General features: G+C 26.9%; 1 protein-coding gene across 4 annotated transcripts in view; it reads left to right on the top strand.

Annotated features, from left to right (window-relative positions):
- The window catches only part of LOC100201608 (kinesin-like protein kif7), a 74786-nt gene that overhangs the window by 49190 nt on the left and 9040 nt on the right, over positions 1 to 16556 (top strand). For 3 of the 4 annotated variants that reach the window (XM_065806036.1, XM_065806038.1, XM_065806037.1), the window contains 5 exons: positions 640 to 786; positions 4858 to 4893; positions 4997 to 5301; positions 5464 to 5532; positions 7408 to 7472. In XM_065806036.1, the coding sequence (XP_065662108.1) occupies positions 640 to 786; positions 4858 to 4893; positions 4997 to 5301; positions 5464 to 5532; positions 7408 to 7472 (622 nt within the window). The remainder of the gene's footprint in view (positions 1 to 639; positions 787 to 4857; positions 4894 to 4996; positions 5302 to 5463; positions 5533 to 7407; positions 7473 to 16556) is intronic. The other variant, XM_065806039.1, reaches the window with a different exon arrangement.

Below are 16556 nucleotides of genomic sequence, written 5' to 3'. Positions count from 1 at the left end.
AGTTTTTTTTTTTGAATTCTTTTTGTCACAAGCTGTTATTTTAAAGTTGTTTTTTGTGGATCATTGAAAGTTATCAGTTAATTATAAAATAAACATTATTGAAAAGCAAGAAATTACCATCAGGTGGAGAGGATTTTAGTTAGAATAGCAAATAAAATGTGGTTAGTACCTTTAAAAGTAACTAAAGATATAATATATGATGTCAAGTACTCACAAAAAAGTTTAATTACTAAGCATTTAAATAAAAATGTAAAAAATGATAGAGATAAATAATTAAGTCTGTATTAATAAAAAATCAATACTTTATGAGTTGTAGTAATTTATTTGATAATATAATTTATGGTGTACACATAGTTATGCAAGATACTAGAACATACTGCGTGTTGCTGCATACATGTGCTATTATTTAAGTCAAACGTATTACATACTACATAAAATCAGAAAAGGTGTTTTATTACAGTCTGTGCAATTGTGTGTGCGTCCATGCATGTGTGTGTTTGTATGTGTTAAAAATTAATCTCAACTCTTTGTAACCAAATAGAAAAAATAAATACTTAAAATGTTACACACAGTTTTTTCCAATGACGTGTTGTATCATGATTTTATTTTTTGCTTTAATATTACATTTTTTTTTTTCAGTTTTGTTTGGTGCATGCAAAGAGCCTGTTTATAATGCAGAAGATGTTCTAAATTTACTAGATGCTGGTACTGCAATGCGGCATGTTAGTGCTACAAGTATAAATGGATTGTCAAGTCGTTCTCATTGTATATTTTCACTCATATTAGGTGTGTACATTTAATTTCTAAAAAAATAAAAAACTTTGTTTTTGATTTTTAAAGAAATTAAATGTACATATTTATGATATTTATACTGAAATTATTTTCAGATGTTTGATTGTGATTGCTTCAATACACTTCTTTGTTCTCCTAGCCCTATGAACTGAATGTTGATTCTGCTCTGAACACTGTTAGTTGTATCTTTTATGAACTGTATCTACTATAGCATATATAGATATGCATTAGCCAACTTTTTTTGGTTATTTTTTATATACAGTTTTTTCAGAAAAAAAGCGAAAAAAAAACAAAGACTAATAACAAATATATTGCTCATGTATTTGATGTAGTGAGACTCCTTTATCTTCTTCTCATTTTGTTAGTTGATGTATTTACTCAAACCCCCTGCTTACCGAAAAAATGCATTATTATATATATATATATATATATATATATATATATATATATATATACATATATACATATATTTCTTAAATAAAATATACAAAAAGAATAACTATTCATAGTTATTTTATTGCTACTTCTTCAAAAATTAAAAAAGCAAATCTTTCACTTTTTTAAATTCTGCATTTTTATATAATGTTTGGTCGAGATAATAAAAAGAAGTAATTATGAAAAAATAATATATGTTCAAACTTGTACATATATTATTTTTTAAATAAAATTTAAGTAACAAATGGTGGCCATTATGGGAATATTTGTATCTTTACAAGTTATAAACGCAAAATTTTTTCCATTATGATATTATCTTAACTGTAAACAAAATCAAGTATGAACAATAAAGTAATTTAATGTCTAAATTTAGTACTATATTTCAAAATCTTAGCAAAACCAAATTGTAAGAAATAAAAATTGTATACTACGAAGAAGAGCAGAATACTATGGAAGAAGTTCCCTGTTTTCCATACCAATATCTTTTTTATAGCTTGAGTTAATATCAAAACTTGGAATTTTTTGGTTTGGGGACCATAAACCTAAATGGTTAAAACAGCGTTGTAGTAACTATTATAAACAATGAACATTATCTTTTTGTGGTTGCACAAGTTTTTCACAAATTTTGGTTAAATTGAATTTTTCAGAAATTAAACTGTTTTGATGTTTTTAATTAAAATGATTTTTTAATAAAAGCCAGTTGTTTTGTCTACAAAAAATAAAGTTTGAACAGCAGTTAAATACTATATTTATTTATTTATTTTCGTTTTAAATATTATTTTACTTTTTTAACTATTAAACTTTAATTTTGTGCACTTTTTTTATATGTTAAATTTTTTATATGTTAAATTTAACAGATTTATTCCAGTTGCAATATGAAAGCAGTTCATATATATAACTTGGAGTCAAACATGAATTAAATTTTAATTCATATTTGAAAAAGCAGCACAAGAAACAAGAGCTACCTAAACCTCTTAACACTCTGTGTTACAAAAATTTATGCAACCAAAATACAATAGTTTTAGAAGGAACCTAATTAGTTTTGACCAAATTGAAGTTTTTTAGTTATACTGCTAGATTATTGGAGAAAATTTTAGTGACATCAGATAGATGTCTCAATGATTCAGATACCATGATGATGTTATATCATATAGATTCCTCAATGAATTTTTCTAGTAGTTAATAAAAAAGATTTTTTATTAACTACTAGAAACTTACTAAAAACTTAATGAGTTTTATAATCAAACAAGATGTTTTATGCATCATTGTCAATGGGAGGCAACTTCGACAATCTGATTTTTACTAAAGATGAAAACTTTCTACTGTTAAAATCAATGACAGAATTGCTGCAGAACATAACAATTCTCTAAGTTGTTTTACACAATTCTCTAAGTTGTTTCAAACAATTCTCTAAATTATTTCACTTAATTTTTTAAGTTGTTTGAGGAAAGTCAGTAAAATGCTAACTGCGAACTGGTAAAATCCAAATTTTTTTATAAACTCCAAGACATTATATTTTAATGACCACTACAGTTATGTTATTTTAAAAAATGTTTGCTCATCAATTTTTTTATTTAAGTGAAATATAATGGAATTTGATATATTTTATTTAAAAAAGGTATTTCTTTTAAATTAAATATATTTTATGCTTTTGCTTCAAGTTCATAAAATATATAGCAAACTAAGCTATTTAACAGTAAATAAAAAAAAAAAAAAAATTACATCATTAACAACCAATAGGACCATGGTTTGCAAAAAAGTTTGCATTTTACCGGTTCACAGTTCGCGGTTTGCAGTTCGCATTTTACCAACTACCAGAGAGTTATCTAACCTTTTACCAGCATTTAAAAAGTTTCACTTTGGAAATCGTTTAAATCAATTTTATTTTGAAATCATTCAAGTTAGTATAAATTACAAGGTTTAATCAAATATCTTGATATTCATTTTTATGTTTGGTCACAGTCAAGCATCAATTGAGTGGGGTTGCAGAATAAGCTGTTTATATACTCAGTGAATATATGAAAGAAAAGTTGCTTGTCTCATCAAACTATCAAAGATTCATGGTCTCTAACAAATTGAAACCAAATAAAAATCAACAATCAAATGATAAAGGCTGAGTGTAAATAGAAAGTTGCAAACAAAGGAAAAAGAAAATAATGTGATAATGCTGTAAAATTAAGAAGTATGAGGGCCTGAGGAGAAGAAAAAAGTTTTAAGTGAAGTATATAAATGGTACACAAAGGAATTTGTTAAACTCGCTCAAAGGCGAGGTTTTTGGTCGTTTTCATCTTTGGATATGCAATCAAGATTTGCGTTGTTTCAGGGGCTATGAGATTTTTAGTCTTTCCAATGTCCGTGTCAATTGAAACTCTGCTTCATCCAAATTAAACAATTTACTAGAAATTTTTGATAATAGGGACTCTGAAACTTTTGTTTGGTGTTCTTCAAGCAAATAATTCCAGATCAGTAAACTATCACTTGATTTGAGCATGAGAATTGTTTCACCATTAGTGACCTAAGTTTTCCTGAATTCTCCTTGCAAGACCTAAATGCCTTTTAAATAACCTGCCAAATATAAAATTAAAAAAATAGATTTAACAAATTAAACATAGATTAAACAGTTACTAAACAATCCTAAGTCAATCTTTCATGACCGTTTTCGAAGAACATGTTGATTAAGAAGTATATTTCATTTTTAAGATATTTTGTTTAGCAAATTTTAACAGCTTGTGATACAAAACTTTTAAAAGCTCCCATAGTTGTTTTTTAATGACTAAAGCAAAGTTCAATCAAGTTATGTACATCCATAAGTGTCATTTTGGTTCTTTTTTTGAGATTATCAGTGTCAATTTTTAAAGTGTCAATAACCACATGAATCGCTTTGTCCATCGGAAAAATAGATAAAAAACTGCAATGTCGAAAAAGGCTTGAACTTCATTTGGGTCAATTATCCAGGATTTCATTGATTGTTAAAGAAGAGTTAACAAACAAGTTTGATAGACATTTGGGATTTATCTAGAGCAACTGTACACTGCTGAGAAATCATCTAAAAATCCTTGAAGTTTCGTCAGTTAATCAAATTCAAAGAGTAAGAGAGTTTTAAAATTAATTGTGCTCAAATGTAGCTAGTTAAAAAACACGTTTTGGTACCTCTCTACCATGACAACAGAGCAAAAATGTCTTGTAAAAGAATTTTTATGAAGATTACTAAAAAAACACAGTAATAATATTTATAGTAGTTTAACATAACTAATTTTTATTTTGCTATGTTATGTTTTATACTTTTTTTTTTTTTTTTTTTTGCAGAAAAAGTTTTTATCAGTTTATTTGTATTTTCTATTATATTTTATGTCTGATGATGATTCCAAGACAGGTTAAAATATTATAAAAAAAAATAAAATAAAATTAGTATATACTTCACAGTAGTTTTTGTTTTGAACTTTATAGTTTGCACTTTACTAACAAGTTTATTTATTTTTTTGTTTGATTTTTTTTTTTGATGGAATATAAAATAATTCAAAAATAACAAAATAAATTTTGAACTTTAAATTATTGTTTTTTTTATGTTGAACCTTTTGCAACTAAGATATTTTGCTTTTTTATCTTTAAATTATGAATTGAAATTTTTAGAACAATATCCTGTATCAAATGATAATCTTGAAAAAGGTTTGTTTAAAATATAATTTTATATTTTAAAGGTTTTATTTTACAAACATTTGTAATTGTTGCTGGTCTAAAAAATTAAATACAAACTAAAATATTTTTATAGGTGCCATTCTTTTTTCTCAGTTTAATTTTGTGGATCTAGCTGGTTCTGAACGTATCCATTGTACTGGTAGCCATGGTGAATGTTTTAATGAATCTGTTTTCATAAATTCTGGATTACTTGCACTTGGTAATGTTATTAGTGCACTTTCTGACAACAAAAAAAATATTCCTTACAGAGAAAGTAAATTGACTTGTCTCTTAAAAGATTCTCTTGGAGGAAACAGTAGAACTTTAATGATTACATGTTTAAGTCCGGCTTTAAGTGATCTTGATGAAGATATAAATTCTTTAAAATATGCAACTCGGGTATTTGGTATTTATAGTTGTGTGTTTTGTCATATATTTATATAAATAAATATATTCTTTAGTTATTAGTGTATTTAAGTTTCTTAGTTTTTTATTAGATACTTTGTTCCTTTGTTGTGATGCTTTTATAAAATTACTGTATTGAGAAAATTTTCATTACAGGCCAAGCTTATAAGGAACAAACCTGTATCAAACTGGCTAAAACATTCTCAAACAAACATTCCAAACCAGGTTTTCTATAGTTACTATTTTTTATTGTTGTACTTTAAATACTTTTGCATATTGAAAATTTTGTTTATGAAAACGAGTTAAATATTATCAATAAAGTTCTTATAATGTCTTATGTTTTTTTTTTTTTTACAAAAAAGGTGATTTTTTAAGGTTCTCAAAAATAAAGGGAGAGACCAAAGTTTGTGTATGATTATAAGTGTATGGTTTTTCAAGACTTTGGTATTTATTTACTTTTTGAAAAGTAGTGTTGTAAGTTTTATAAATTTTTCAGTTGTTCATTTATTTGTTCACTTATAATGCAGCTTCTAACTTAATAGCAAGAAATTCGACTCAGAAATTATTTACTGTGAAATAAATGATGCCAACATTTTCTCTGCCTTGTTATTTAGTTTACCTGTTATAAAGTGACAAAAAAGTTAAGTTCCATGTCAGTGATTGTTGTTGCTTTAAACTCCATGTTAGTGATTGTTGTCATTGTGAACTCCATGTTAGTTATTGTTATTATCATTAACTTTATATCAACAATCATTGTCAACTCTATATCAGTGATCATTGTCAACTCTATATCAGCAATCATTGTCAACTTTATATCAACAATCATTGTCAACTTTATATCAATAATCATTGACAACTTTATATCAACAATCATTCTCAACTCTATATCAACAATCATTGTCAGCTTTATATCAGCAATCATTGTCAACTTTATATCAGCAATCATTGTCAACTTTATATCAGCAATCATTGTCAACTTTATATCAGCAATCATTGTCAACTTTATATCAGCAATCATTGTCAACTTTATAGCAGCAATCATCCTCAACTTTCTCAATAATCATCGTCAACTTTATATCAGCAATCATTATCAACTCTATAACAGCAATCATTGTTAACTTTATATCAGCAATTATTGTCAACTTTATATCAACAATCATTGTCAACTTTATACCAGCAATCATCCTCAACTTTATCAGCAATAATTGTCATTTTTATATCAGCAATCATTATTAACTCTATAATGGCAATCATTGTTAGCTTTATATCAGCAACCATTGTTAATCTCAGTGACTATCATCAAATCTATGCTAGTGATGATAATTTTTAACTGATAACTAATCCAGTTTATAGTTTTTATAAAAAGTCCAGTAATAAGACATCAGCTGTACAAGATAGAGAAAACTATGTAGATTGAGGCTTGACTTAATACCAATGAGAAAGAATAAAGCATTCCATGCTTGATTCCAGGAGATTATGTAGGAGGTACAAATGTTAATGGTCAGATAATAGACAATTAGCCGAAGGACCATTGCAAAAAAAGTCTTGCTTTTTACAACTACAAGGTTGTAGAAAGTTTAATGATAGATGATTCCAAGAAATTTAAATACACAGGAGGGGACAAGGTATATATGCTAATAAAAAATTTGCTTAAGCTAGTTTTAAAAGTCAGCTGCCATCTTAGTTTACCCAAATCAAATTTTATATTTTGTGTGAAAGAATGGATTTTGTTAAAAAATTTCGGTGAAACTAAGTCTTATACACATACAATATATATAAGTTTGTGTACACATTAAGTAATATGGATATATATATATATATATATATATATATATATATATATATATATATATATATATATATATATATATATATATATATATATATATATATATATATATATATATATATATATATATATATATATATATATATATAAACACGCACAAATCTTTTCATTGAAGACTTTTTATATGCTGAAGTTTGCTCAAGCGATTTTTTTTTTTAAATATTTACTTTTAAATACTCAAGTAGATTAACTGTATAACTTTAACTCTGTTTGAAGTCCAACTTTGATTAACTTAAATTTGGTTTTTCTAGTTACTCCAAAGTGAAAATAAAGGAACAAGTAACGAAAATAAAAATGATTTGAAGTTTTCAAACAAGTAATATTATTGTAGTTCAAGTACATTTTAATTTAAATTTTTTTAAAATATTTTTATATGAAATAAATTTTTTAAAGATTTTAATTATAACTAATTGTTATTATTTATTGTTGTTTTACTGTAGACATTAAAAGTAAATTTTGTGTATTTTTAAAGTCCTTTTTATCCATCATTTAATAATTACAAATTTATTTGCTCCTTTGAAATTAGATTAAATATGAAATTATGCAGAGTGTTTTACTCTTTTTTTAATTTTTCTGCATAGTAACTATTTGTTTCTTCATAACATTTACTAATTTAGGTAACAATGTTTAGGTAACAAAGTGTAACAGCAAGTGTTTCTAAACAGCTAGGATTTTGCAAATGTTTGCAGAGTTTGTTTGACTTAAAGACAGAAAGTTAGATTAGTTTTAAAGGTTAGAAAATGATGTAGTTATCCAAACATTTGCTAACTTGAAACTAATCTTCAAAATAAAGTTTGCATTCAGTATTAAATGCTTTATTTTAAATGGCTAGTATAGTGTATAATGGTTGATTTATCATAGAGTATTAATGAGAATGAAAATGTATCAAAAGAGTTTCATTTCAAGGTTAAATATTCAATATATGAAAAGGAGTGAGTGCTAGTGGTAAATAAATGCTTAAGAGAGTGGTAGTGGTAAGTGAATGCCTATGATATGATGGTGAGAGGTTGAATGTAAAGGATGAATGCTTACAATAAGTTAAGGAAAAGTGTGAGTATAGTATTTTTTCAAAAAAACAAATCATACTTGACCCTGTCTGTATTTTTATGTTTAAAAGACATCCATTCAGACATAGTTATTTTTAGCTACCCAGATCAAATTACCGAAAACATTCCAAATTAGTATTCAAGATATTCAAAGTGGATGTTAAAAAGCTGTTCCAATTGGACGTTTAAAAGATGTCCGAAGTCAACTTTCAAAAAAAGTTCATATAATATCTTTAAAAAGAGTTCAGATTTGGTACTCATATAAAGTTACCAAAGATATTTTTTTAAGTTATACAAAAAACATCATGAAAGGACCTTTAAAAAATGTTGGACATTTAAAATACAAATAAAGAAACTAGCAATGGATGTCTCAGCACCTCACAAAACTATTCTTCTTTCACCATCTCAGATGAACTTATGAATTGTATGATTTGTTGCCATATTCAGTTATTGATTCTAAAATTAATAAAAATTATTAGTGAAAAATTTACTTTGAAAACAGTGTAAAGTTAAGTAAAAATTACTACATTTTGTTGCTGATTTAACATGAAAAACTTGACCATTTCTATCAAATTAACTTTGGACTATCTTGTTATTACTGAAATATAAAATATAAGTAGATGACTTTATTTTGAAATGGAATGAAAAAGTATCTATCTAAAATATGGGGAAAAAAGGTTAAATTTATGTTTATTAAACATAAATTTTTCATTTTTTGTTTAACTTTAAACTTTAAAATAAAATGAGGCAAATATTTATTTGTTTGGAACAAATAGCTAGTTTGGTGTTGCAAAAGCAAGTTACCTAGAACAAATAAAACTTACTTAAAAATCAAGTTGTGATTAAGAGTATGAGAAACATGTAAATCTTTAAAGGTAATTTCCTTACTCATGTAGACTGTATTGTTGGGCCAATAGTATTTTGCCTATTTTGGCAAACTTTAAATCCAATGCAGTTAGACAATTTTTTAAAAAAACTACATACACCTAAGATATAAAAGACCTTAACAAATATGATAAATAAACAATTTGTACCGCATATCAGAAAAATAATTTTTTATTGATATAACTTTTAATAATATTAAAACTTAAATGATATATTTTAAGCTGATTATTTTTGATAATAATAATTGTTAAGGTTTAAAATCAATGTTTTTTATTGTCTCATATTATTTATTTTCAAAATCACTTTGGGTTGCGCTTAAAATTCTTTAAGTTCACTTTTTTAAATATTACCTTGAATTATCATGATATTCCAAGGTAATATTTAAAAAAGTGAATTTAAAGCGCAGCCAAAAGTGATCTTGAAAATAAATAATATGAGACAATAAAAAACATTGACATTAAACCTTAACAATTATTATTATCAAAAATAATCAGTGTTTAGTAGGTTAGAAGAAAATTGTAAGACAAATTTAAAAAAAAACTGAAGCAAAACAAATTATTACATCTAAAGCTTTTGTTTCGACATAACACGCTGATAAAATGATGCTAATTTCAATTAAAAGAATTTGAATAATTAGTAAATCACCTTAACTACACCGAGTGTATCATAAAAATGCTTTTAATCTTGATCACATTTTTAGCTGCATTTTTTAAAATATATTTTGATGTATACTGTAGAATAGTAAGTCAATAAATTGCATATTACCTTTGTTACAAATGTAATATACAATTTATTGATTTTCTACTCTATAGAATACATCAAAATATAATCAACAGTATCCATAATAGTTAATTGTCTATACGTATATATATATATATATATATATATATATATATATATATATATATATATATATATATATATATATATATATATATATATATATATATATATATATATATATATATATATATATATATATATATATAATTATATTTAGATGAATAAAAACAACTGATTAGTGGTATGTTATATTGCATATTATAACATTTGATGCCTGGTACTTTTATTTAATTTCTTCCGTCACTACAAAATTTATTAATCAAATAATATATTTTAAAAATAAATAACTACTTATTTTCTAATTTTGCTTCACTCAAATCAACAAGATGTTTTTATTCATCCAAATATAATTATATATAGCTCTATTATTTAGTAATATTGAGCACTGTAACACGTACAAGAGACTTCGTATTATTACATCAAAATACTTAACCTCGAATATATTCTATATATCGATATCTATACAAATATATATATATATATATATATATATATATATATATATATATATATATATATATATATATATATATATATATATATATATATATATATGTATGTTAAGGTAGGTCGATTTTAGTTCCGCATATTATGTAATATTGCAGTAGTTAGAGACTACTGCAATATTATGCAATATGAGAGATAAAATTTGAGAGATTTTAGATGAAGAATTGCTTGCGGATTTAATTTGTAGGATTATGCAAAAAAACACCTTTAAAAGCGTTATATGCAAAAATTGGTGTTTTAAATATGTTCATATTTAAATATTTTTTGATATTATTTAAATTGCTGAATGATTTAAATTTATAATAATTTATAACAATTAAGCTACATTTATAACAACTTGTTAACTATTTGAAAGTTTAAATAGTGAAACTTTTCTTCTTATATTTACATGAGTATCAAAATAAACATTACTTTCACAATTTAAAACATTTTGAATAGGAACATATATTTTTAGGAAAATATTTTCAAATAAAAAATATCATCATAAGAATGGGAATAATTCCCTTTTGAAACATATGGTTTACGCATCTTCCTGCTTAGTAGTTTAGTTAAAATGCAGCTGTGTTGGTTCTCGAGTCCATAAACATATTGGGATGCTTCTGACACAAGTTTTACCGCTCGCTCAACACTCTGGAGTGAGATGGAAAGTCGGGAATTACAGGTTTAACATTATTGTCAATCATATATGGATTTGCTCAACTGAAAAATGTTGTGTGGTAGGGGGCTCCGTAACTTATGCAATGCTGATGTCAACCAACTCATACCAATGATTAGCATTAAAATTATTTTCCGGAATTTTCTTCAAATTTACTTTCAAATTTTCATTGTTTACTTTATAAATATAAAGCGAAGCCACATTTAAAGTATCATTTTTTTTCAAAACTTTATTTTAGTTAACTATAAAAAATTATCTTTGCCTTAGAGCCAGTATGGTTTGAAAACCAAAGTTTCATGTCTGGTTGTCATTATCTTTTAGCGCGGCATAAATATTCTTTATGCCGTGCTAAAAGATAATGACAACCAGACATTGTGCCATAAAGGCACAATGCATTGTTTTTAATGTTTCTTTTAGCAATAAGTTTAACATCATCAAAAGGGAGATTATTGATTCTAGTAATAGTAGAAAAAATAAGGCGCGGGGATTCGTGAAACTTCGAAGATTTTTTTATTTCGATTTTTTATTTTTTATGTTGGAGCGAAAACCTGAACATCAAAATATACGAGTTTTTTTTAAAGAAATGGTTGATTGATTGTCTCTAGTTGATTGATTGTCTCTACAAACAGAGAAGGCAAATAGCTAGAGTTGACTACCTTATATGGTTAAGCGGTCCAATTTTATAGGTGGCTCATTTATCAGAAACTTTACCAAAACCTATTCCTTTGCAATATTCAAATAAATCTTTGATTGCAACTAAGGTCTATTAGTATTTCTTCTGGAATATATCCATCTGTAATTGGGTTTTCAATACGTTCAATCAAAACTTAATTTCTATCCTGAATATTTTCAGCACATCTTTTGCCAAGTAGACCACTGTAGCTTCTTGGCTCAGTTGTTTCACCATCAAGTTTTATAAAAAAAGCTCATAATGGAAGTTCATTTTGATGTAAGGTGCATCTAATCATATGTAGTTTAATTTAATTATGTACTAAGCCACTTATTGGTCTTGAAAGCAGTATTATCAAGAAGAACAGCTTGCACACTTTCTGAACAGTTATGTTCTTGTAAAACACAGAACATTTCGGTAGCAAGAACTAAGCACCAGAAACAGTAATTGTCTGATGAGTCAAATAATTTCCACTTAATTTTTCATCCTCATAAGTAAATATGAGGTGATATTCAGGTTCAATGCACTTCTTTAGTACTTCTTCTTGAGATGAGTTTATTATTTTACTTGTTTAATAATCTGATCGAGCTTGCTATCAACCCCAAGACAAATTAACTGTTTTTTTTTGTTCTGAGTCCATATCTTGGTTTCCATTCACCTTCTTCGTATAAAAAGTTAATAAAATAAAATGCTTTCTGTTTCATCTACTATAAATATTTCATGATTTATAAAAGATTTACCTCCGTATTGGATAAAGCTCTTGTTTCTTCAATTAAGTTTACGTGTGGTATGAGGGATTCATCTTCATCAACTAGCTTATGAGATATTTTTTGTCGTTCCTTATCAAGTCTTTGAATCCTTTTGACAGATAATCTATCAACAGAAGAAAGTTGATATGCACCTTTTGGACCGATTTTTACCTCTGATCACGAAGATAAGTCTTCAAGAGGTACTTTATTACTTTGAGAGCAAAGCCATACAATATGTTCTTTAATGCAATTTTCTTTATTACATGAAACTATTCTGTCACTACAGGGAAACACATCTAATGAACAGGAATGCGCAGAAATATCGAAACCCTTATCCAAGTGTGCATCAAGATTTCTTTTAGCGCTTGCTTTTCTGTGCTTGCGATTAATATCTTTAACAAGAATGAGAAGATCTTTAACTTTCCTATTAATAGATTTGTCAGTTATAAAAGGTAATTCATTGATAATTCACATGGGCCACCACAACATTTCTTTTCACTTTTTATCCGCGTAATTGCAGCCTTAACTATTAGCATTTTCGTAGACTAATAATATATGTAAATGTTTTAAAGTATAACATTTAGAGCCATGGGCAACAGCATGACTTTTTATTGGAGGCCAAAGCACAAAAAAAATCCTAAAATATCAAAACTTACTATTAAAAACCTGCTTTGTAAAAAAAAAAAAAAAAAAAAAATCTCTGAAAAAATCTGTGGTCCCGTCAGGATTTGAGTAAAACCATTAGTTTCTTTGACTGAATTAGGTAAAACCATTAGTTCCTTCGAAAAGTTTTATATTTTTATCTACTTCAGAAGTTGCAAATCAAAACTTATGTAATATTAAACAGGTAAAAACATTACTCTAAATATAATAATTATAAGTATTTATCTTTGATATTAAACGATTTCTTTAAATTGCAATTTTATTTTTGAACCAGCTTTTGAATACAAACAAGAACTTTAATATACAAAAAAGATTTGCAAAATTTAAATGTGTGTAAACAATTAATTGAAAGTTTATTGGCTTCTTAAAACAATTGCGCTTTTTAAAAAATCGTTTATTGGTTACTTTATAAATTCGAAACAAGATATTTTAAAACAAGATTACTAGACTTAATGTATTTCAATGTTTGAAATAAATAATCAAACAAAACTAGTCCAAAATTAAGACTTGAAATGTAAATCCGCAAGCCATTTTTAAACCAGGATACTTAAAATTTGGAAAAAACCTTATTTCTAACCTAGTCACAGTAACTAGAACATTATGCAACTTATAATTTAAAAAAAAAGCTAAAATCGACCTACCCTAATATATATATATATGTATGTGTATATGTATATATATATATATATATATATGTATATATATATATATATATATATATATATATATATATATATATATATATATATATATATATATATATATATATATATATATATATATATATATATATATATATATATAGATGTATAGATATATATAGATATATAGATATATCTATATATCTATAAATAAATATATATATATATATATATATATATATATATATATATATATATATATATATATATATATATAGATAGATATATATTTGTTTTTTTGTTATTTACCTCCTCAAGGCCAAGAAGGCTACTACAGATGAGGAGGCTACTTAATAGTGGTTATAACCCTCTCTCAACTCGATAACTCCGAAACACGAACCTTGACAAAGTCGCTTCGCGGAGAAACAAGTTGAGCGCGGTACTACCCAGGACGTGGTGAGGATCAAACTTGGTATCTCTTGCTTATAAAGCGACCGTTTTACCACTACACCACTACCGCCATATTTATATATATATATAGATAGATATAGATATAGATATATATATATATATATATATATATATATATATATATATATATATATATATATATATATATATATATATATAAATGTCACGCATAAAATGGTTCCAAAATTTTTATTTATTAGCTTTTTTGCCTAATTTATGAGGTCCTTTTAAACACTTACAAAATTGAACACAAGCTTCAGAATCATGTATATGCAACATTTTATAGGTTTATCAAACGCAAAAGCAAGTCAGTTGTTTACAATAATCTCAATGGAAAAGATGAATCTTAGTGAGAGGTTTCCTTGTTGTGGCAGGAGTCATACAGGTATTGCAAAACTTTGATTGCACACTCACAGCACTGATTGCTTCGGGCGATTTTGAGGGGAAATTTGTATGTTTTCCAGTGTTTTGCAAGCATCTGAGATCTTTTGGATAGTCATTCAGCATTGCAGACAGTTCATTGCAGAACAATTGACTACTAAAGCAATTGTCGGCCCATGGGCCCATGATAAGGAAATGAGTGAACAGATTTTATGCAACCTGTTATGGGTTTCAAAATAAATGCAAGAAGTGCTAGAAGGGCTCAAGAATTCCAGCATACATTGCTGATGTTTGGAATCTTTTTTAAGGATATCTCATTCATCTCAGTGTGGTGACACAAGTGAGATGGTAAAGAAACTTTATTTCGTCTCTCCAGCCACCTTTTTCCTTAATATCATTTTTACCATTGCTGAAGGCTGATTTTAATTTATCATATTTACTCATCAAATCCTTCACAAAGAAGTACTCAATGTTTGGTGATTTAGTCAATCCATTGAGCATTTTGTCCATGATAATGCGAAGAATATGATCCAGCACATAGTCTTGGCAACTGATGAACTTGGATTTGTGGTAACCTTTCTCTTCAAACATTTCGTGCAGCCGAGCAACAACGCCTGTCTTCTTGCCAGTATTCACACTTTTTGTAACAGCAATAATCATCGCAATTGATCCCCACAGGTTGAATTCCTCTAACATATCATGAAGTCCTTCTGCAATTGTTTGAACTTTCCCATTTTTCAATTTGAGCGCAGTCAACTTAATTTCTTTTGCTTCATTCTTGAGGATCACTGCCTGATATTCAAAGCCATTAATGTGTTTGCCGTCAAAGTATATGCTTTATTTCTCTTAAAGCGTGCTAATCAAGTGTTTTTTACCTAATCAGCTCTTATGTATATAGCTGTGTATATTGTTGACTGACATGGGGTTAGGATTTCAATGCCCTCACCTTTGCTGCTCCATAAATAGACAGCTTCAAGATTGTAACAAGGCATTTTGCAATGCATGTTGGGTTATGCTTCCTTTTGCTCGTTGATGCTGCAATCTCATCATCCCAAGAAGTGTCTTTGCTGTTTTCAGATGAATTAGAGTCCATGCTACTTTCATACCAATCAGGTGGCCCTGAGCTAGTAACTGTGGGCAATGTTGCTTTGATTACCTTCTTTTGCTTGGATAGGTAGATGGTCTTCGCACTAGCAGGTAGCAGTGGAATAACTAACCTGGCCTCTGCTCTAAATTTGCACTTTATACAGGTTCTCATCCTCTTTACACAACCATTCACCTTTAACCTTAGTGATGTCAAATATTTCATTCAATGCATTAAATTTTGTTTCTTTCTGCAGCGCTCATAGTCTTTTAAAAGTTTTCCTAATTTTGCACAAATGACTTGATCAGATACATTTGAAAATTTTAATGTTTTGCTCCATAGTGCTTTAAACTCAACAACTATTTCACTGATTCTTTCTCTCTGTTCTTTGGCGGCGAATTCAAGAAATTTTAAGTATCCAATGATTTGACTTTTCTGGGGCATGTGACTCCTTTGACTCAAGAATGCTTTGTAAATTGTCATTTTGCTTCTTCTTGATGGCGCTTAAAATTAGATTAAGTTCTTTGTCCAAGTTCACTTTAAAAGGATGCAAGCTTTGTTATGTTCACATTTATTCCAAGACTTTCTTTTTATTTGATTTTTGTCATCATGCAACTCGTTATTCTATACAGTATATATAGTTTTATGCAAAGTTTTTTATTACTTTCAGACAAAAAAGTAGCATAAAAATGCTAACAAACAGGAGAGTAGTGTTGGACCCAGTCAAGATTGATAAAATGGTGAAACCTGAGAAATAATAAGTAAATATTTTTGGAATATTTTAAATCATTTTATTTTCTTTAGT

Source organism: Hydra vulgaris, chromosome 09 (genome assembly GCF_038396675.1).
Source record: "Hydra vulgaris chromosome 09, alternate assembly HydraT2T_AEP".
In the NCBI taxonomy this organism is placed as follows: Eukaryota; Metazoa; Cnidaria; class Hydrozoa; order Anthoathecata; family Hydridae; genus Hydra; species Hydra vulgaris.
Note: the sequence above shows the minus strand (reverse complement) of the source record. Positions and strands in the feature narration are given on the sequence as shown.